The 23,879-nt window shown below is 40.4% G+C and overlaps 1 protein-coding gene across 2 annotated transcripts in view; it reads right to left on the bottom strand.

Moving 5' to 3' along the window:
* The window catches only part of TNFRSF14 (TNF receptor superfamily member 14), a 368,403-nt gene that overhangs the window by 149,081 nt on the left and 195,443 nt on the right, over positions 1–23,879 (bottom strand). For both annotated transcript variants that reach the window (XM_085609199.1, XM_085609202.1), the window contains 2 exons: positions 15,916–16,006; positions 3,967–4,109 (listed from right to left, as the gene is read on the bottom strand). In XM_085609199.1, coding sequence (XP_085465325.1) covers positions 3,967–4,109; positions 15,916–16,006 — 234 coding nt within the window. The remainder of the gene's footprint in view (positions 1–3,966; positions 4,110–15,915; positions 16,007–23,879) is intronic.

Below are 23,879 nucleotides of genomic sequence, written 5' to 3' on the forward strand. Positions count from 1 at the left end.
TTCTAATGCAACGCCAGCGTTGCACCCCTCTCTCTGGTGCTACTCTCTCTGGCTCGGGCTCGTCCGGACCCCTTCCTAGATGTGCCTCCTCAGTTGTTCCGCAATTCTTCACTAGTATTGGATTCTTTAATCAGCTTGCAGCCATTCGGGCAGCATCTCAGCATAGCATCAGCATGTGCGGCATCAAGTGTGTCTGACTAACTAAACTTACCTCTGTTATAACAATTCGAGTGTATGATCCACCCCCGAATGTTTCAATTCTATGTACACCCCTCAATTTTATTGGGCCAGGCAGTGGGGTGAGGACATCACACCATACTAAGTGCAATAACTTTCTTTAGTTCTATGTCTAATACCCCGCCCCTTAAATTTAACACCCACAAGCTTTATTCCCACTAGCATTTCATATGTGGATCGATAATTTTGAAGTACAATGTTTCGGCTTCTTCCTTTTGCAGGTTCAAGTGTTTAGCTTCCCATGTCCTTGCTGGGCACATGTTCTTGGCAGAAGTTCAATGACATCACTAATCTCAGGACAAGAATTCAGTGCGCATGTGTAGTTGTCGCAAAGGAGTAGGGACATCAGTCACCCTCCAAGGCCCAAAATATGAACAATCAATAAAGTCAGAGAAAAACATGTTTGAATATGAAATTAAATGAATTCACTGTATACCACTTACTTCTACTCTAACCCCATTTTCTTAATATATATTTTGCATTAATATCTTAGTAAAACTTGCACAGGTTAGTTTCAGCATAGCATGTGCGTTAATGTGAGAGTTTCAAGCAACCATGTTAAAAGCTATTGCGCAGCTGCAAAGATTTCCCACCAAGCGACAGAAACATCATTACTACGTAGATGCAGTAGACGCATGCGCAGAAGAGTTCCTGCGTTTTCGGCGGCCATTTTAAGGACACTTAGGTTACTGGTTCCACAAGATACAGTATGTAAAATGTGGTGCAACATTAGTACCCACGAACATGTTGGTTACATTAGTACATGTTATTCAAGAGGATTGCATACGAGCAAGTCTCTTATATACAAAACATTGCTCCATCACTGTAGCTGACCCAATTCAGGAAGGATCTCAAGATCTAGCTCTTCGACTGAACCTCATCGCCCAGACGCATCAGCACCACCCCCTCCCCCTACCCCCCCCCCCAGAACACTGAGACCCTCATGGGAGAGTAGCCACGCTCTATAATACCCCGATTGATTAATTTCTCTATACATGTCAAACAGCTCAATTGAACATCCGCCAAGGAATGCAAAGTATAGCATTGGTCAGGTGCACAATTAAAACTGATTGACTATTGTATGATTGTCTCATGGGTTTGCTCACATTTGTATCATAAACCCAACCCAACCACAACTACCTGTGAATGCTGGGGACCTTTCTGCCCAAACTTCTGTATTCAGGACTTCCCACACCTGCCTGTTTCAGCTGCGCTAATAATTCAACTGCCAAATTAATCTTAATTTTATTTTTGCTACAATGCTTTTGTGGTAGATTGATCTTTTATAACTCCAGCTTAGAATGTATGGACAAACAAAGAAGGAAATGTGCTACAAAAGTATTGAATATCAAAAGGTAGCAGTAAAGGGTTCAAAACAGTGCACTATGTAGTAAGCCACTGCAACCAGTGAGCAGTTTAAAGGGGCTATTACCAGATTTACCACAAGTTTAAAATTCCTCTTTCTTCAAGCCATCTAGCATGTTTTAGTCCCAAACTCAGTTGCTAAGCTTATTTTAAAATTAAATAAATCACTTTAGCAGCTGTTTGATGCTGCCCTGTTGCTGCACAGGTGAGCAAGTTAATGTCCCACTGGACTATGGGACTGGTATTGGTATTTGTGTGTATAAATGGTCAGAGCCAAGAGATTGTTTATTTCATTGGTCTAGCATATGGCCACTCACTGCTACTCCAACAAATTGCACACTACTGCATAATGAGCATTGGTGTTGAAAGCTTAGCTTCATGTATGATTTGACATTCACCAACTTGAGGAACCTCAGAGGAACGTCGAACTGCGGCATTGTATCTTGTAAGAATTCACTGATGAGGCTTTCGATTACGCTGACCATGACTTTCTCTAGTAGCATGTGGGGCCATTACAAGCAGTGCCACAAGTCACTTTACAATGGTTTGCCTAGTTTTTTAAAATAGAGCTCAATGCTTATAAACCTGTAGGGTCCCCAAAGGATCTGCACTCTTGTTCGCTATTATTTAATTCTTAGATTAGACAACTGCTTCTCCTGTTACACTTTGCATCCAGATGTTAACAGCTAATAAACGGCTTTAAAAATTCACAGCTCTGATGTTCAAATTCCTGCATACCTTAAACCATAGTTGCATACCACTGACATACAGCAAAAATGTGTACCCAAAGAATGTAATCACGTCTGACAAAGGAAGTACACACAACAAAGGGGACACTAATGACTCTTGGGGGACGACACATAGTAGGGACACATGTTGATGTAAAGTTGGACATCACTAATTGCTGTATTCGTGTCTGTTCAAAACGATTTTATTACTGTTTAATATGTATGAGGACAAAACAAGAAATAGTAGCAACAATAAGGGACAATTTAACACAGAATTATGCAAGAAATACATGTTGAATGCAAAGTATCTTAAGAATAATTGATTGTGAACTACAAAAATAAATAAATTAGCAAATTATAGGAGAGCTGCAACTATTAAGTATGTTAAAAAAATAGAAATAGCTGGTAAATAAAAACATTAAACGTGAATACAATTATGAATGAAAATGCCTTTCATATGTTGTGAAATGAAATTAATGGCCCTGGAAACTGCCTGATGTGATGCATGTTCACAGCAATTTCTGAGTGGGCCCAGTAGGTGGCTGAATGGTGACATTATTATGTGCACCATATTAGGCCTCTTTCATGTTTCTTAACTCATTTGAGTGACTGCAATGGCATTTACTTGCAATGTTACTTTAGCAATTACACTCAGGCCTTCTGCTTCAACCTCTAAAATTACTTTTATTGGTTGGTGGAATCTTTTATGTTATCGTCACAGATTGGACTGAGCTCATGCTATTTCAATTCTCTTAATGATTAAAAAAAGATTGATTATGGTCCCCACTGACCTCATTTTTATCCAGGCAATCTGCCCAATTCACATTCAATGTTACCAGTTATGAACCTCCATTAATATTGGAAAATGTAATAGGTTGTTATTGTTATTTTGCAATGCTGTTAATGCTTCCTCACTGTTTCTCTTCTCATCCTTTCCCTCCCCTTCTTCTCTTCCTCTTCTTGTCTTTTCTTCACCTTTTTCTCAAAAATTGTTAAAATGCATATGGTTTAGTAATGTGTTTATATCTTTCAACTCAAGCTCTTTGTTTTTTTTTTATTCACCAGTTTATGCATTAACAACATTGTCTGTTTTTTATTTTTACATTTTCCTTTTCTTGCTTACAGAACTGATAAGTGTTCACATCCTCTTTGCTTGGATTGAGTATTAATTTTTACATTCTGTATTTGCTTATTGTCGTATATCTTAATAAAGCATTCTAAACAACAACAAAAACTGATGCCATGGATCGTACCTGTACCTGCCTCCTTTCTGCATTTTGATGCTTCAGAATATGTTAGTAGATAGTTATAACGATCACAATAACTAAAAAGGGCCATTGCCTATGAAATATATAACATGACAAAAATAGGCTAACTTTTTGTGATACTGTGTTCACGTTTTACAATCTAATAAAAAGAACAATGTGATTTGTCTCTATTTACATATGCAAAAGTAAGTCTTATTGTGTGTTGGCTTTGATTTGTTACATTTTATGCGTAGTTCACAGAAAACACAATCATTTGTTTGAATAAGTACAATATGCTACAGTGTATCGATATTCACACATGCTTGGAAATATGACCACTGGTTATAATTGCGTTAGTGAAAGTACATAAAATTACTTTTCTTACTTACCCTTAATGTAGAACACTATCACAGTGAAAATTACGACACCAACTGCCGCTGGAAGGACTGTTCTTCGGCGAATGGATTCAATGCACTCGGCGTCTTTCAACGCTGTGCCCTGGTTTTTTTCTGTCCTACCCAGATCTCGACAACTGCAAATAAAACCAAAACGAATTCTCATATTAATCATAATCATTTGCAGTAGATTTGATGAGCTAGTATTGTCCAGTTGACTCAATTCAATAAATCTATACTCGGGTTAAAAATGCATAAAAGAAACACAAGGAGTAGACATAAATTGGTTATGTCACGATGCATCATCATTATAAATGTTTATGGTAGCATCATATTTATCAGTAAAACAGAACTCATTAGCGGTCTAAAATACATATCAAAGCTCTAATCCATTCTATATACAAAGACCAACAAACTTAAAATGAGATTGTGGCTACTAGAGAAACATCATCAATCATCGAGACAGCTTCGTAACATAGATCATAAGGTAACATTCATAAACAATGTATACAAATCACATTAAAAACTGGAGATTATTCAGCTTCCTAAGATAAACAATCTAGATGTCTATGTGTTTTCCTTTGTTACATAGCAGTCAAATTGAATGCAGAAACAGTATAACAAGTTAATCGTGTCTAACTTGCATAAATAACTTAAAGCATCCTGATAATAAAAAGGTTTATGTGTTAAGAATAGAGGTTTTAACACATATCTGTATCATATCTGATCTCCCGTGGCACATGTCAGGATTGCCCATTATCTCCCTTTTTGTTTGTCTTGGCTATGGAGCCCCTAGGGCAGAAATGTAGACGTGATTCGTCAGCCTGGGATATCCTGAGAGGACCCCGGTGCCATATGGTTTCCCTGTACATGGACAACATGATAGTGTACACTCGAGATCTAGGCGCAGATTTAACACCAGTTGCAACCACACTTAGTGAGTTTAGGCTATCTCTGGCTTACAGGTCAATCACACTAAATCACATGCTTTCTTATTCCATGACACTATCCCACATGACACAATATATTTAGGGATGCAACCCACACTTGTAGCGCATCACACATTCCGCTATCTAGGCATTCAGATATATAGAACACATACTTATCTCCTAGATGGAAACCTGCGTAAAGCCATTACATCTTAATGAGCCCATGTGCAATTTTGGGTAACCTAACCCTTATCAGTAGCAGGCCGGTTGGCACTCTCTAAGATGGTGATGCTGCCCAAACTATTGCACCACTTTGCGAACTTACCAATTGTGGCCCCTGGCTCAATTTTCAAGTTACTTGACTCCTTACTACTGGACCTCATTTGGGGCTCTGAAAGACACCGGGTGGGTCTATCCAAATTACAACCACCAACGGAGGAGTGTGTGTTGGGCGCACCGGATTTTAAGTCCTACTGTTATGCGGTCCAGCTTCAATAGCTGTCTTATTGGTTGTCTGAGATACATTTACAGTAGACTGGTTACAAAAAGTGAATGCTGCGCTCGGACACATTGCAACAATTGCTGCTGCTAAGAGTGGCATGCACTGCGAAGCTCCTACTGCTATTGAACAATGATAACACATATTGAACACATGTTATCCGTTATTCACGCTCCCACATGTGCTATGAACTAAATATTCCACATGTGGCCCGCCTGTCCCAGCGTGCACCCTCATGCATACTAGCCTCATATAGTGGAAAAAAGCAAGAGTCTCCACCGTTGGTGACCTGTTTAGTGAAGGGGTGTTATTGACTCACCAAGAATTATTCCAGCCTACCAAAAACCCAGATGTCCTTTTTCTCAAAGCAAACACAAGGAGATAACGGACAAGCGCTGAAACTTTTCAGACACTCACCCCCAGTAACGGATCTGGGTTGAATCCATCATCGTGACTGGGTGTGAGTGTCAGCGCTTCGTTCATCATCTCCTTCAGTTCGCTTTGTTCGCCCAAAGTTGGCAGGGTATGCCCAGATGTGGGTCCCTTGCTCACTTTGCCACTGGATTCAAGTCAGCCTGGCTGATGGGGGTGTTACCCCGAAACCGGTCCCAGGATGCTTTTTTCCGGTCCAGTGAAGACCTGGCTTGGCAGTTCGGGCTGGGCTGTTCCCATGAGGCACAAGGTCAAGGCTGATTTGCATATAGTTGGGTCTGAACTAGGGTAGCGAAGGTAGCTAAAGGACGATGATGGATTCAACCCAGATCTGTGACTGGGGGTGAGTGTCTGATAAGTTTCAGCGCTCCGTCCATCATCTACTCGTGTTTGCTTTGTTAGCCCTTTTACTCACACATCCTAGTTTAATCCATTATATACGGACACATTGGATGCCAGCAGGGATGGAACCAGGCACACATACATTGACTAAGACGGTGCACGAAATGGCTACGGGCAGGCATTTGGTCAAGTGGATGTACAAGGGGCTTCAAGCACACTTACACGCCTCAGTGATCCAGGTAAGGGCCAGCTGGGAATTCAACCTTAATTGCTGTCTTCATGATAAAGAGTGGAGATTTCGCCTAGCATATTCTAGCATGACACCTCGTAAAACACGTGTTAAATTTATATAGTTCTCGTTACTACACAGCACATATTGAACACCATCCAAACTTCATAAGATGTCCCCTTCTGCCTCGCCCTCATGCCCACTCTGCCGAGCGGAAGATGCAAACTTGTTACACATGGGGTGGTCCTGTCCCATACGGTCATCCAACTCGCAATGCATTAGAGACTCACTAAGGACACTGACAGAACCCTCCATTGGGACTCTGTTGAACATTGCATTTAATGGCTGGACCTTCGTCCTAAAACTTCCAAGGCCAAAGCTAGGTTTGTTGACTTAGCGCTTCTGCTCACCACAAGGCAAATTACACAATGCTGGAAGTGCTCCCCTGGTGTCAGGCTGGCGGGAGGAGGTATGGCGCTGGGGCTCTGCAGAGTGCCACGCATTGTATAGGGAGAAATACAGCTGCCATTGTAAGCAGCCCATAGCTATGGTACGGGATATTCTGTTGGAACAATTTAAAGCCCAAGGGATAAACACAGATTAATCTCATCCTACATGCACAAAAAGATGCACCGTTTTTAATCCCTGCCTAGATCCATTCCCCTTCATTATGGTCTTTTTATTAAATTCTCTGTGCCGTCTTCAGAGTGTTACCGATGAAGGGGATTCTCTTACACAAATTGAATCGCGCTGAAAATTGGTTGGGCTTGGTCTTCGTAGGTTAGTATCATTAGGGGGAGAGGGTGAGGGGGTTATTACTTTTTTGAGGGATTGTTTAGTGCTCCTATGCTTCATCTCTGTGACAATCTTAATGCTATGTTTCAATGCTTTGCATATACTTTTTTATTTCAAAACTTTTTATTGAGTTTTAGCATGAATAAAATACACAGAATATATAATCATGTATCGCATAATATGTATTTGGAACAAAAGCCCCTACAAAATAAAACAAAGGAGTAAGGGCAGTGAGGCGTGGGAGTTGAATAAGCAGATTAATTTCTGTGTAAGAGACTGACATGGTGTTGTTGACTTACTGGCCGGTGCATTACCAGTAAAGTAAAAGACATAGGTAAGACAACGAGGAATACTTGGTGATAGGCAGTACTAGGTTGCTGATGAATAAATCAGAGAGGTACATTGGTTTCGAGGACAATACCATAAACTCATTAGACTGATGTATAGTCAAGCAGCACAAGTCAGGTACAGAGTAAGGCAACAAACTGGTGTACAGATGATCTTTGTAGTATGGGAAAGTTGGGCCAGGTTTTAGTAGTGACTTAAGGGGTTGTGATCAGCTGTGATAGTTGTTGACAGCGAGAGAGGTGAGCTATAACAACGGTAGTATACAAGAGTTGGATACGGGTGATTTTTGGTAGGTTTTGGAAGCGTGGGAAGGCTATGGGTGTATCTAAGGGGGCTTTTTGGTGGCGTAATAGTTGTCCAGAGTATCCAAAATGGGTTTAGAGAGTCTTCCAGGGTGAGTGTTGGAGGGAGCTATAGCCTGCACCTCTAATGTGTGAGACCCAGTTGATCCAGCGGTTAAAGGAGGCTTTGTGTGTATTTTTCCAGTTAGATAGGACTATTTTGGTTGCCGATGTTAGTAGTAAGTCTAACAATGCACTGTCTGAAGGGTTGTTTAGGTTAGTGTAGAGGAAACCTTTAATAAGGAATGTCAGTTCTTTCTATGGGTGGCAATTGAATAGTTCAGAATTAAAAAACCTTATTCCAGAACTGAGATAGTGAGTTGCAATGAAGGATGACGTTTGTGTAGGTATAATACATGGTGGCCATAGTTGTTAAGTTTAAATATAAGATTTAGTAGGATGGTGTGTTTTTATGGCTCTTAGATTTTGAAATGGCAGTTTTGATTTTAAAGAAGTTACAGAACATCTATTTTATCTAGGTGGAGTGCTGTTTGTACGTCGGAGAAGGTAATGGGATGAGATGTGGAGCCAAGCTGATGTGGAAACAAGATGCCCTTGTCTATCCATGTTTGGTAGTACATAGTTTTGCTGTTATATTTAATGTGCAGGTTTTTCCAGAGTGAAGCATGGTTGGAGAGTTTTATTCCTGCGGACAGATTCTTATCTATTTTTAGGGGTGAGTTTTTTGTATCGCATAATATGTATTTGGATCTGTGAAGGTGTTTTGTGTTGGATGTTAGTAAGGATAATGGGTTTAGGATGTTTAGAAGGGTCCTTTCTATTTCTATTTCTAACCATACTGGTGTATAGTCACTTGGGAGAGAGGGGGTGGATCCACTATGAACCCTGTGTTGCAAGAAATGCAGATTGGTAGTCCCTGGTTAACAACCCTTAATGAATTGTGTAGCTCTTCTATCTTGCCATATGAATTTAGAGATCTGTTTGTCTAGTTTGTGGTGGGAGTCCTCTGAAAGTACAAGGGGGAGCATGCTGATGGGATATTTGATTATAGGGGTGATCATCATTTTTATATTTTCTATTCTAACCCATCAAGCGATACATTTAGGAGACCATTTGTCTAAAAGTTTTTTTTTGTCTGTTCAAGGCTAATATTTTCATTATGTTTAACGGTATCTATTAGATATTAGATCAGACCCAAACTCGATGCCCGGATATTTTATATTTCCGGTCTGCCAGGATAAACCAGATATACCTAGAGCTTCTTTTGTGCAATGAGGATTTAAAGGTTTCACCACAGATTTATCCCGGTTTAGTTTTGAGAAAACCTACTTGGGAATGGCTTATTAGCTTGTAGCCAAATCTTCGCATATATTTTGAAGTCTAAGTTTATCAAGGAGATCAGCCTATAATTCTTTGGCAGTGTTGGGTCGTTCCCGTCTTTGGGAATCCTGATGATGTTAGCTTTAGCCATCGTTCTCCTGACTGTGCTTGAATTAGCGATGTGGTTGAATAGGGATAGCATGGTTGGTTGTAAGTGGTCGGAGAAGGACTTATAAAATTTGGAAGTAAAGCCTTCTGGTCCGGGGCCTTTATTATCTTTTAGTGTTTTAATTGTATTTTGATACTTTGGTGGAGGACAACGGTTTACCAAGAGCCAATTTGCCTGTTTCTGAAAGTTGAGGGACTTTAATTTTTTTCTAAATAACTTTTACATTCATGTGAGTCAGAATTTTGGTCATTTCAGTATAAGGCTTCATAAAAGTTCTTGAAGGTGTCTAGTATCTTCACAGGGTTAGGATGGGTTAGATTTTTGGACTCCTTAATTGTTGTGATTCTGTTTTGGTTTTGTTTATGTCTGAGGTAGGAGGCTAGCATCTTTCCAGCTTTATTAGCTTCGCATAATTGGAGTCCTTTGAATTTATTTATCCACACACCTGCTCTTTCACTCAGGATCTTGTTATATTCATATTTTTTCTGTGTTAAGTTGGGAAAGTGTGTTATTATCGAGAGAGTCGGTACATAACAATTCCAGTTGTTTTACTTCTTGTTCCAAGGCAAAACCAAAGGGGATGATGGACGGAGTGTTGAACAATGCAAGCACTCACCCCCAGTCAACTGATCTGAGTTTAATCCATCATCATTCTTTAGCTCACTCCGCCACCCCAGTTTAGACATGGCCATATGCAAATCAGTCGGACCCTGTGCCTCATGGGAACAGTCCAGCCCGAACTGCCAAGCCATGTCTTCCCTGGACCGGAAACAAGCATCCTGGGACCGGTTTCTGGCTAATCAGCCGCCATCAGCCAGGCAAGCTTGAATCCAGTGGCAAAGTGAGCAAGGGACCCACGTCTGGGCATACCCTGCCAACTTAGGGCAAACAAAGCAAAACCAAAGGGGATGATGGATGGAGTGTTGAACATTGCAAGCACTTTGCCCCCAGTCAACTGATCTGGGCTTCATCCATCATCATTCTTTAGCTCACTCCGCCACCCCAGTTCAGACATGGTCATATGTTTTGTATGCACCCGTTATTTATGATGGACACATAAGACTTTTCATTCTACATAAATGTGCAAACATAACACAATGCTTCAGTCCTGACCTGTTGGACTATTTCTTCAGCTTCTCTCTGTAAATCTCATTAATGAAACATTTTGAGATGTTCGCTTCAAATGCCACATGTGATCTACACGTGTAAGTACCACAGGGTTATGCTTTGAGCCCTACATTATTCAATAAATGTATCTCTGCTCTTGCATGCTTGGCAGAGACTCTGGATGCAAAAACAATTTCATATGCGGGTGACACCCAGTTACATGTTTACTGGGGTAGGGATGAAGTGTTTTTGGGTGAAAAAATTGAGGGATGCTTTTCAATGGCTCTCTCGCCACCAGTTTAAGTGTAGTGCGGGTAAAATGGGGCTACTTTTTTTTTATACAAGATCAGACGAGCCATGGCAGTTCTTTTGGCCGGAGGGTGCTCCCCCTCCATTAAGCCACACTAGCTCTGCCAAAAATCTGGGCATTAAGTTTGATGGTGAGCTTTCTTTTCTGTTAAAGGTTAATGCAGTAGTAGGGACCTGTCTTGGTCTGTTACGAGTGCTTAAGAAGTTCCTCTATTTTCTGTCTCTCTCTGCTAGGAAACTGGTAGTACTGGATCAGATAACTTCTAGGCTTGGGTACGGTAAGGCACTGAATTTGGGCTTGAGTGATTACCTGATCAGTAAGTTGCAGGTAGTACAAAATGCAGCAGCCTGCGCGCTTCTCAGCTTGCCACTGAGAACGCAGATAATTCCACTATCTCAGAGAGCTACATTGGCTTCATATTAGGAAGAGGATTCTTTTCAAGACCTTGCTACTTGACCACAGGGCTCTTTATCAGTCTGACGCAGGGTACCTTAGAGGAAGAGTTTGCTTTTATGCTCCTTCCAGGTGTCTGCACTCAGCCAACCTCTTTCTGGCCAAAATCCCCAGGATTCGACAGTCCAGAACGGGGGGCAGGTCCGTTTCATATTTGGGACCTTCACTTTGGAACAAATTTCCTTTGGAGTTAAGGTGAATTATCATCTACCCCCGAGTTCCTGAAGAAGTTAAAAACATGGCGTTTTAAGCAAGATTAATGTTGCTTCTCTCAGCTACATCTCACTGGAGGTGCACAGCGTCAGGACACTCCTTGGAGTAACAGTACGCTTTAGAGATAATTTTTACATTACATAACATTTGCCTCAAATGTTTAGAAAAAATCTTCAAGGGCTGGCTTTTAACCAATAGATATGTATATTGTGTACTTCAATCTCAAAGATTGCCATCTCTGGAATATTCACTGACAACTCTTAACAAGCATTGAAAATGCAATCGGTCTTGCCTTTGATTAAGTTAATGCCATTTTCTTTGCTAATGGTATTGTATAGCAAAGCAAATGGCTTTAACTTAATAAAAGGCGAGACCGATTGCATTTTCAATGCGATAAATAACCATTAGTTGCTCCCTCCAACCTTTTCATATGCATATATAAGTGTGTCTGTGTGTGTGATGCACACATGCATATGTAGTAAGGCACTGTCCCTGCATCTGAGAATTAGAAAGCGGGTGATAGCTGAACGCGCCTAATGCATAGAGATATCTGAATGCTCCTAATGTATGTATTGACAAGACGACAGCTGCAGTGATGATGCACCTAATCCACGGTGCAGGCCTCTCAGTCAGCGGGTTGCGTGACGCACGCAACGCGCTACCATTTTTTTTGTGTGCATATTTATATAGCGCGAACTCGACCCGAAGGTATTGGAGCGCTTTACATAGCACTGTATTTACATTACACATTCAGGCATGGGGAGATTAAGTGATTTTGCCCAGAATCACAGGATGTGGACCCGACCTCGAGGCTCGAACCCTGGTTTCCTGCACCAGAGTCGGCAGCATAGCCGACGGACCACATCCTCTCACCATACCCCGCAGACGGAGATACGGCAAGTAAGCAGCGCCGCCTGTGCCGGTCAGGCTACGCAGAATGACGCATGTGTGCCCAGGTCGAGTCACGATGGAGTAGGTGGACGTTTATTGGCCTCTGGCGCGCACCAGCATGGATGGTCATAGGGAATGGGGGCAGGGAGCTGTGTCTAGAATTCTTCGCAGCTGCATGTAAAAGCTGGTTGCTGTTTTGCTCGTGTGTTTGTGCCGATTTGTGTGTCTAGGCATGGGAGAGTGTCTGGGGCTGTGAGAACTCGCGGGGCTGGCTGGAAGGCGTTATGTCGAGTCTCACATACAGGTCTCCGATGAGAGGACAACTCTGAAAGGATGTCTCCAATATTCATCATCTTCATTTATTTAAAGAGTAACAACACCCCTGCTTGGAGAACGTAACAAAAGACGTAACACGAACGTAAAACGTCTTAAACACGTAAGGCCTGGTTCCCAGAGCATATTACACACTTGGGGGCTTACAAAATCGTTAAACCAAATAATAATATAAAATAAAATTGCACCAACCCGTGGGAAATTTGGTTTGCTTGTATCTCAAGTGAAGGTTTCACGTTAAGGAATACCACAACTAAATAAGTGATCTGTCCCTCCGATGACCCGCCCTCCCTCCCGCACAGGTGTCTGCAGAGCCCCCACTGCTCCCCAGTCCGCTTTCACTTTCGTCCTTTACGAAAGCTTTCTTGTCTTTATGGGGCCATATGTTTGAAACACATGGCCCAATAAAGATAAAAAAAGCTTTTACCACAAACGTAAAGGAACCGAGCCAGTCCAACTGGGACGGCTCTAAAAGAGAAAAGTGTTCGTCACTAGACGCTCTTTTCCAATGGCTGGCCAACGTTTAGCATAAACGGTGACGCCAGCCAATAGAAAAGAGGGGCGGGGCTTAAATCCCACTAGAGAAATCTCCACAAATCATTAAATCTCGCCAAGGAATACCACAACTAAATAAGTGATCTGTCCCTCCGATGACCCGCCCTCCCTCCTGCACAGGTGTCTGCAGAGCCCCCACTGCTCCCCAGTCCGCTTTCACTTTCGTCCTTTACGAAAGCTTTCTTGTCTTTATGGGGCCATATGTTTGAAACACATGGCCCCATAAAGATAAAAAAAGCTTTTACCACAAACGTAAAGGAACCGAGCCAGTCCAACTGGGACGGCTCTAAAAGAGAAAAGTGTTCGTCACTAGACGCTCTTTTCCAATGGCTGGCCAACGTTTAGCATAAACGGTGACGCCAGCCAATAGAAAAGAGGGGCGGGGCTTAAATCCCACTAGAGAAATCTCCACAAATCATTAAATCTCGCCAAGGAATACCACAACTAAATAAGTGATCTGTCCCTCCGATGACCCGCCCTCCCTCCTGCACAGGTGTCTGCAGAGCCCCCACTGCTCCCCAGTCCGCTTTCACTTTCGTCCTTTACGAAAGCTTTCTTGTCTTTATGGGGCCATATGTTTGAAACACATGGCCCCATAAAGATAAAAAAAGCTTTTACCACAAACGTAAAGGAACCGAGCCAGTCCAACTGGGACGGCTCTAAAAGAGAAAAGTGTTCGTCACTAGACGCTCTTTTCCAATGGCTGGCCAACGTTTAGCATAAACGATGAGGCCAGCCAATAGAAAAGAGGGGCGGGGCTTAAATCCCACTAGAGAAATCTCCACAAATCATTAAATCTCGCCAGCGAGACTGCGCATGTCTGCGCAGTCTTACGCCAGGCGAGACCTAAAAAGTAAGCTTTTTTTTTAATTAACAGTCCTGTTTCCTGTAAGAAAAAAAGGGCTGCATTTAAAAAAATGTTTGCTTTATTTAAAGTAAATCTGCTGCATAGTTTTGTTATCAATAAAGAAATACAACGTAAAAAAAAAAAAGCAATCACAGACATGGTTGTCTGCACATGACAGCAGGCCAGCGTCCCTGTGATGGCCACCAATTGGAGTCTTGCAATTTGTAATCTACCTCATTAATATTCATGAGGTAGATTGGATTCTGACCTGTTACGATTGAGAATTGTAAAAACCAACCTATTAGTACATAATTTGGTTCTTAAATTTCTTTGCTAGTGGCAAAAATACTAGATGCAAATTGCAGCCAGTATTTTCGACCAGTACATCGGGTCAGATATTTTTAATGGGAAAAGCAAAATGCCAAGTTCCGATGCATGTTTCACACCAGCAATCAGCCCTTTATGTTTAGCTAGCAGTTTCAAAGCCTGCACATCTAATGAATCAGATAAATGAAAACTCCAATAACAGAAGGTGATGCTGCCTAAAAAACACGGGAGCACTGATGCTGCTAAATCAGGGGAGTATGTGAATTTGATGTGATGTTTGCAATTTGTGCCACAATCACTTGTGCATGCGATGTTTCTTAATTATTCAAGCTAAGGTTTTACTTGTTGAACTTTTCTGCTTATTGTGAAAGTCGCAATAAGGAGCAACATGCTTTCTATAGTCCTAATCACACTAATCACGCGTGCTGAAGAAAGGAAACACAGCCATTTGCTCAGCACGAGCGGATGCAAGCAAAAAAGAGTCCTCACAAAGTGTAATAAATAACATGAAGAGTAAGAGCATATGTAACAGGGGCAGTCCTCACAGGAGGTTACAAAAGTACAAAAGAAGAGACTACTAAGCATATTAACCAAACAAAATCAGGCAGTACAGTAAAAGGAACCAATAAAAAGATGGGAAGTGCTTGAAGCCCATATGGTAGATACAGAATGTCTCAGAGAGAGCACGCATGCGCTGCCTAGGCAAGACCTAAAGAAATTTATTTAACAAATGTTTTAGGCAAATCTGTTTTTGCTACAGCAGCTGCTTTGAAGTTGGACATAAATATTTTGAACAACTTAGAAGTTGCGCTTTTGGCTAATAACACACGTACACACAAATATCCACACACACATGCTTCCCTGCTGTGGACAGCAATCATCTGGAAAATAACAAATGGGTGCCAACCTGGAATCAGACATCTATGATTGTGTTTACAGCTATTCCAAGCAAAGGAAACTAGACTGTTGAATTACTTGTATACACTCCGCATCAATGTATTTTATGAGGCCTGCGTTTGGCGATAGAACTCGGATTCTTATATTTGCTTTTATTGTGGCCATCTGACATATTCGATTACAAAAATTACCTTAGCTGGAGTCTCCAAATATGCTAGGAACCAGACCATTCAATGCCTTGAGCCTCCAAGTCTGAATAAGCATAGGTGATGAGCCAATCATTTTCAATCCCTTTTAATATAAGCAATATACATATTTATCTCATGAAATGTAATTTTTGATTTGGTATTTTAATTAAAGTTGTTCAGGCGAGTACCTGTGCTCCCACTGACATCCTCAATACAATATCCACAAATGGACTGCGGTGTTTGAGCTGTGTAACAACTGCTAGGGCCACAGCATCTACTCATAGCTCAACTTTCTATCCACATTGCTGCATCACTAAAGGATTCGGCGAAAAAGCAACATTTAGACAAGTAATTCTGAACACTTTCACTTATTAAGCATTGGTGATGACAGCACAAGCCTGTAAACGAAAGGAGGTGCTTCCACCTCAAGTTACCTGCAACAAAACAGTACACATACCTCGTCCACGTGAGGCAAGAATCTGACAAACTCTGATTAGAGTAGGTTCCAGTTGGACATTTGACGCAAACTGTGTCAGCAGTTTCCGTACCTGTGAAACAAGATAAGTGTTTTAAATATTTCCGGACGTTTTGATTCACTGAGTACATTAATGTATCAACTAAATAAAACAAGCTTTAAGCAAGCAAATAACTGACTTCAATTCAATCACAAGTATACATGTGCACATTGTGCTCTACCATAATTTCGTGTCAAAAATATAATCCTATGTTGTTGCTGTAATATTATTAAATCATAAAGGTATATTATATAACCAGTACGAATATCGATCATTGTAACTAATACTGATTGTTTTAATATCATTGATAATAACTTTTTTGCTAGGTTTATTATTTTAAAAATAATCTATTGAATTTTATTTTTATTTTAATGCATGTATGCATGATATTTTGTTAATAAATCATTTAGGAGTGGGGTGTAAGGTTTGTCGTGGAAACTTATATTTATGGCAATTTTTTACATTTTTAGTGCTCGGTTTTAAAAATGCTTACAAATATTTTCATAACTTTTTTTAATGTATATCTTGTTAATACGTTTAAAAATTAAAAATAAACACATTTTTTAAACTATTTTAAAATATTTAAACTAAATTTAATTTATGTATACCATTTTACAAATCCTAAAGTAATTATTGAAACTTAAAAAAATATGTGAATTTAAAAATGTGTTCACATTTTAATTACTGTAATTTATTGGATTTTATATTTCATTTGAATTTTATAACAATTATAATTTTAGATTTCTTTTTAAATGTATTTTAGTTTTAATTATTTTGAGTTGGAACTGTTATTGTGATATTGTTTTATTAATATTAATTTGCATGTAATCATTGTAAATAAATGATTTAACAAAATGTTTACTTTGAATGTAAAGTATATTGGTAAGGAAAATGTTACCCTGTAATCAACTGTGGGTCCTAGTCCAACGGGCAGGTCATAGGGAAGAGCATGATCAAAGGAGCTTCCTAAATCTGAAAAGGTGTGTGGGGACCAGGCAGGGGACTATTGGAGGCAGCATGTGATACATGAATGTGGTAGTTGGGGTGGTAGAGGTGGAGGTGGGAGAGGCATTGGTGGAGGTGGAACATAGTGGAAGGGCCAGTGCTCCGTCTCTATAGCTCTTTGGTACTGCTTCCGGGGGCGACTATAGAAGCAGGTTCCTCCTCTAAGGAAACCTTCCTCTTGCAAGGCGGAGTCTTGGTTGTAGTGAAGGTGATTTCGCAAAAAATTTCCTAGAGATGGGATGAATGAAGAGCTGCACCTGACTGGCATTGACCTCTACTTGGAAACCCCGTTATGGGCCTTTGAATGATTATGGAGGTTACGGGCGATGAACGGCCATGCTAAAAGGGATATAATAGGAATCTCAAAGGTGGGGGATATATGGAGATGGCAGGAGATAATACCCTACCAGAAGCTCCAAGACCAATGCAAGCTTACATGGGGTACGGTATTAGCATCTGTGTCACCTCCTTCGACCTCATATGGAGGCCTTGGGAGAGGCCCTGGATGAATCGCCCCTTGAATACACCGTTGGGAACCTCCCTCATGAACCACGCAGTGTCCAGACTATACAGAACCTTGTTGCCGAATAGCGTTCCCCAGTTGGATCACCCCTGGAATAATTTGGGAAGGAGAGTTGGGTAGACTTGAAGACTACGATTGGGGGCAGACTGCTGGTACTCTTGGTACAGGCCGAATTTCAATTGATACAACTGAAACTCCTCAATCCATTCTACCATACCCGGTCGAGATTGTTTTATATGGGCAGAATGTACTCAGATAGATATCGGAGAGGCTGCGGACAAAAGAGAACGCTACTTCACACTATAATGGAATGCCCTCTCCTTCAGAAGAAAGGGGGGGGATAGGAAAAAGACGTTCAAAGGTCCTGGACTGCATGATTGACTTGACCCCCCCAATTAATAGCCCTGGGAATGTGAGGTGACCAGTCCCTAGACAGATGCTTCCAACTCTTTTGTAACACAGCATTAATGGTGCCAAATGCAACGTCATTAGAATATGGGAGAGTAGCGTGGTCCCGAAGCAGAGGAGCTGCGAAGCTAAGTCAGACTGGTGCATGCAATAAAAAAAAAAAAATTGTTTATATCACGTGGCTGCCCAAAGACATGTATTAAAGTGTGGGGGCCCTGGCGCCAGGCTAAGGAGACAATGCCTGAGGGAAGGGTATGGGAGCGGGCCAAGGTTGGGCCCTGGCTGAGTCCAGAATTTATACTCAGAAGAAGGTAATGGGGGCCTCGAGGAGTGTTTGTCCCAATACCAGGGCCATGCACAGTAAGAGTGGTGCTTTGAAAAAGAGGTACTGTAGCATTGTATGTTTCATGCCTAAAGTTTGGTGTTTGTTTGCGGTTGGGTAGCTGCTTTCCATCCAGTTATATAAAAGCAATAAAGAGATTTTGTTTTAAGAACAGGGATTCCCTCTTGTGCTGGCACAGTATAGATTACCGTTTTATCCATTTTAGATCGGGCTGCTGGGGAAAAGTTAGTTTTACACTATTCACCAGGAAAAACAATTATAATAAGGGTTGGCGCCCAGGCATCAACCAGAGTCCGCACACAGATTGGGAGGGTTTTATTCCCAATCCGTCCACTGAGAGTAGAAGGCCTACTAGGTAGCAGAATGGAGGAGCAGATTAGGTATTTGCCTCGACTGGGGTTTGTCGCTATTCTGCCCCCCCAGATGTTAAAAAGCCTGCTGGACATCAGGGATTTTACTTTGGGACACCAAAAAGGATGGAGGTACCCCACGCAGGCATCTGGTCATGCTTCCAACCCAGAAGGAGAAATACAATCTTTCCGCCCTGTTCTGGGGGAAATAGAGGGTGCTCACCCCCGATCTGCCTTCGGGGGGTTGTGGGGAGTTGAAAGCTAACTCCATTCCAGAGATATTTTGTAAAGTAATAATGGCTGCACCCTCATCCCTAAAGCCACAACAGTATTTCAGCCGACCTGGGGACTAAAGCATCCCCATGGAAAGCAAGAGTATTTTTTTATTTTTGCCCATAGACTTTACATGTGAGCTTGCAGATTGTAGGTAAATCCCAATTTCCTCTCACTCGCTATATTGCATGGCTGTATTATTTGCTCACAGGGTTAGCAAGTATCCAGAAAAATCTCCCAAATCAGACATTTTCAAAATCTAGACACACAGTGGAGTCCAGGGTGCTGTGTCTTATCTGATGTTTTCTAACCATGCATATTCCTAAACTTTCCCTCAGAGAAATTTGAGGAGAAATGCGAGATTTTAGGCAAAGTTTGAGCTCTGCAGGTCACAATGGGTAAGAACACATCATGGAATCCATACAAAGCACACTACCCTTGACTTTTCTGGGTGTGTTCTTCTAAAAAATAAAGCTGGGTTTGGTAGGTTTCCCTGGGTGGTGGCTGTGCCCGGCACAAATATTGCAGCTACAGCCATCACCAAATCTGGTCATATTGGTCAGGAAATGTTAATGTCTCCATTTTCGTTTTGGTGCCCAAATATTGCGGCTACGGCCATCGCCAAATCTGGTAATATTTGTCAGGAAATATTAATGTCTCCATTTTTGTTTACTAGGCCTAACCACAAAAGTGGGGTAGCATTTTAGCAGGAGAAATGTGGAATTCGGGATGGTATGAATTTTGTGGATCCGTGCCTATTGCAGGCCTTTCCCTCAGATAAATGTTAGAAAAATGCACAATATTAGGCAAAGTTTGTGGTCTACAGGGCACTGTGACTATGAAACCATTGCAGGATCCATGCAAGGCATCCCACCCTGTGGGTAGCGTTTGTTATCATGAGAAGTTTAGGAACACAGAATAGTATAACATTTGTTAATAGTGGTCCTGATATAAAGGTGAACATTCTTGGAATACTGTGGACATCCTTGGCATTATGGTGGTGATAGCACACAAGTGATGGTAATATGAGCATACAAAGTTTTATTTGTCCAGTGAGGCATGTTACCACGCTGAAAATGACAAGCTATTGTACAGAGAGCAAGCATTTATTCACAAAACATATTTCAATATGATATTTGAATGATCCTTTGTGCTGAATTGGGAAGACATACGGCTGACATTATTACCAGGCTACCAGAAAAATTGATTTACAAAAAGCCCATTTACAATATTTGAACGCAGCAAAAGTGATAGTTATCAATGATTGACCAAGTTCCTGACAGAGGAAAGGTGTGTGGGGGGATATCTCCATCTGATAATTAGCTCATCAGACTGCACCTGAACTGGGACAGCCCAGGCCCTCTAGAAAAAAAGGAGGAGAGGCAGACCTCTGCAGCCAACCCAGTAGCAGCTCACCTTTGAAGTTCCGGTGGAAACGGATCAGGTAGTTGTGTCAGCTAGGGGTGAAGTTTGTTCCTGGGAAAACTTAAAGTCACCATCTTGGGATATCCCAGAATACTACACAAGAGGGATCGGATAGGGTGTAGAGATGATATGGCTTTCTAGGATTAGCCATGGATGCCTGGAATATAGAACTTTCTACCCCTACTTAAAACTTCTGAACAAGGTTGAGACAGTTGAGAAGACCCTAGAACTGGGAGGCAACACGGTTAAAGGATGCCCTGTAGGAAAGGATGAAGGATTTTGATTCCAGCTACCCCAAGCACTAAGATGGATCTCTCCAGGGAAGGACCTGGACTCCACTGTCCCCTCCATTGCCATTCACAATGCCAGAGGCGCCATTGGGCTTTGGGAGTGTGGCAAGGAGGATGCTGTGTTGGCTGGTTGCAGAGGGACTAAGCAAGATGCCCCAAATGTAGGAGAGGAGCACTTGAGCCAGGTAGAAGATAAGCCTGTAAGTTGGAGCTATTTCTGTTTTTTGTGTTCAAAATATTTTATTAGGTACATTTTTCATAAACATTAAGAAACAAAATACAAAGAATAATACCGAACATAAAAGTATAGGTACATATTACAATATAAAAAATGAAACAACCATTTAGAATGATAGAGTATACCTATACCAGCATTAATAATTATATATGAGAAATAAAACTATATTACAGACATAAAACAAACAATAAAGCGGCTACATTGTATAAAAATTGACTAATAAGAAATTTAAATGCATACTTTAAATTGAAGAACATGTACCTAAATAGGAATCTAAACTGGACCCCATATTTGACCTAGAAGGAGAAAGTTCATTAGGGGAATATGGAAAAGAGTATTGCTCATGTCTAAGAAAAATAATCCATTCCCACCATACATGAACTGAAAGTAATATGGCGTCTTTCCAATTACAAGTAATAGATTTAATTGCAGAAGAGATAAGAAAATCAAGCAATTTACAATCCATAGAGGGTAATGTAGATTTAAAAAAAGAAGATTTGAGGAGTAGAATATGAAAAGATAAAGTTGTATGAATCTTAAGGATACGGGTTATGATATTCCATATATCTAATAAAAACTTATGAATAATAGGACAATTGAAAAATAAGTGACGCAAGTCACCAGTGTCAGACTTACAATGCCAACAGTTTGGAGTATCTAAAAGTTTAGCTTTAAATAATTTATCTGGAGTCCAGAAGCATTGGTAAAGTAGATAAACGCTTGTATAAGAGTAGCAGGGAGGTAATTCGCTGTGTTGGATTTTCAAATATCCTTCTAGGATAATGTTGAGGAGTGAAGATTCATGAGTGATGGCCATTTTTGATCAAAATGTGAAAAGGAGGAATTAGAAGTAATACGTTTTTTATATACTTTAGAAGCTATATGTCCTGAACGGCTGAACATAGGAATGCATAACTCTATACCGGAGGACTAAGACATAGAAAGTAAATGCGGGTATGCATTAAGAACAGTATTATATAATAATGTATATTTGGGCAATTCAGATAATGGTAGGTTATATTTAGCTTGGAGTACATCAAACGTGTAAAACATATATTGACAGTTGTCATCAACAAAGAATATACCAGCAGTAATCCATAGGTTCCAATAAGAAATACATTTGTGATATTGGAGTTTAGAATTAAATTAAAGAGAAACTTTTTTAGTGGAGGACAAATTAATAGAAAAACTACTATCAAATGATAAAAAGGCAGTTTTAGAGTTGGCAATAATGGAGGAACGTTTACCAAAAAAAACATTTGTCATGGTAAGAAAAGCAGTTAATGGATATGGGGCTAAAATATTATTTTCTAGAGTAAGCCATGAAGGTGCATTAGTGGGGGGAATATTATGGAACCATAAGGAGCATTGTGCCACAATAAATGCAAAATGATAACTTTTAAAATCTGGAAGGCCAACCCTACCTTCACACTTGGGCAGTTGAAGAGTCTTAAGACCAATACGTGCAGGTTTATTATTCCAAATGAATTTAGTAAACAACTTGTATATTTTAACATAAAAAGTGGACAGAAAGGAGAAGGGTAACATAGACAAGAAGTATAAAATTTGTGGGTTGATAGACATTTTAAGTGCTTCAATACATCCCCACCAGTTTAGATGAAGAGTAGACCATCTATCTAGTTTCTCTTTGGTGTTAGTTAGAATTGTGGAACAATTGGTTTCAACTGTATCTTTAATAGAATTAGTAACTAAATATTTAAGTTTTTTTGGAGACCCAATTATATCAGTTTTTGCCAACATTGTAGAATTACAAAAAACATTTAATGGAAAAAATTTGTTCTTATTAGTATTCAGTGAATAACCAGAAACATTAGCATATTTATGAATAATATCAAGAATAATAGTTATAGAGGTAAGGGGATCATTAACATATAATAACATATCATCAGTATATGCAGAAACTTTAATGGTAGTATTTTTTAAAACAACACCTGTATACAAATTACTAATACGGAGAGAATATAAAAGGGGCTCAATTGCAATAAGGAAAAGTAAAGTAGAAAGAGGACATCCTTGTAGAGTGCCTCTATATAAACGAAATGGGAAAGAACATCTACCATTGACAAAAATGGATGCTGAGGGGGCTGAATATAATGCTTTAATCACATTAATAAAAAGAGGACCAAAATGGAATACTTCTAAAGTTTTAAACAGAAATTGCCAATTAACCTTACCAAATGCCTTCTCTGCATCTAAGGCCATTACACCAATTGGACAACTAGATAGTTTGGCAAGAGATAATACATGACATAATAACCGGGTATTATGAGAGGATGATCTACCTTTCATAAAGCCAGTTTGATCAGGTTTTATAATGTTGGATAATAAGGGAGACAATCTATTTGCTAAGATTTTGGCATATATTTTGCAATCCTGATTAATCAAAGATATGGGACGGAAATTTGATACTAGGATATGGTCTTTATTAGGTTTGGGAAGAACAATTATAGTGGCTTCATTAAAAGATCCCTCCATCATGGAATTGTGCTGAAAATCAGTAAAAAGGGATAGTAAAAAAGGGGATAATTGTTCTTGATAACACTTATAGAATTCAGCCGGGATACCATCTGAACCAGGAGTTTTTTTTGGAATTCAAAACATTAATTGCTGCAATAATTTCTTTAACGTCAATGGGATTATCTAAGGTCAATTGTCGGTTACAGCCTTGGACCTATGCCCAGTGAATGCCACCATTACTATCTACAACAATGGTAATATTCTTATACAAGCCTTTAACGATAATCTCCATATCATAGACAGGCTCTTCCCTACTCTCAAGAAAGCAGTAAACATTAAGAATAACACACTCACCACACCCTTGCATCTTCTGGATTTAGGAGCCTCCTTAACGCCTACTCTTCAAAATACCACACCAAACTCTCCCAATCCGACTAATGTCGTCCCTGACACGGTACCCAGCCACCCAGACACATTTGATCCAAATACACATGGGTCCCCTGGCCCAGGTGAGACTGGGTTGCACTTAGCCACCAACCTCAGCAGTGCAGAAACCCCCAATAATCCCTACCA

Source organism: Triturus cristatus, chromosome 1_2 (assembly GCF_964204655.1).
Source record: "Triturus cristatus chromosome 1_2, aTriCri1.1, whole genome shotgun sequence".
Classification (NCBI taxonomy): Eukaryota; Metazoa; Chordata; class Amphibia; order Caudata; family Salamandridae; genus Triturus; species Triturus cristatus.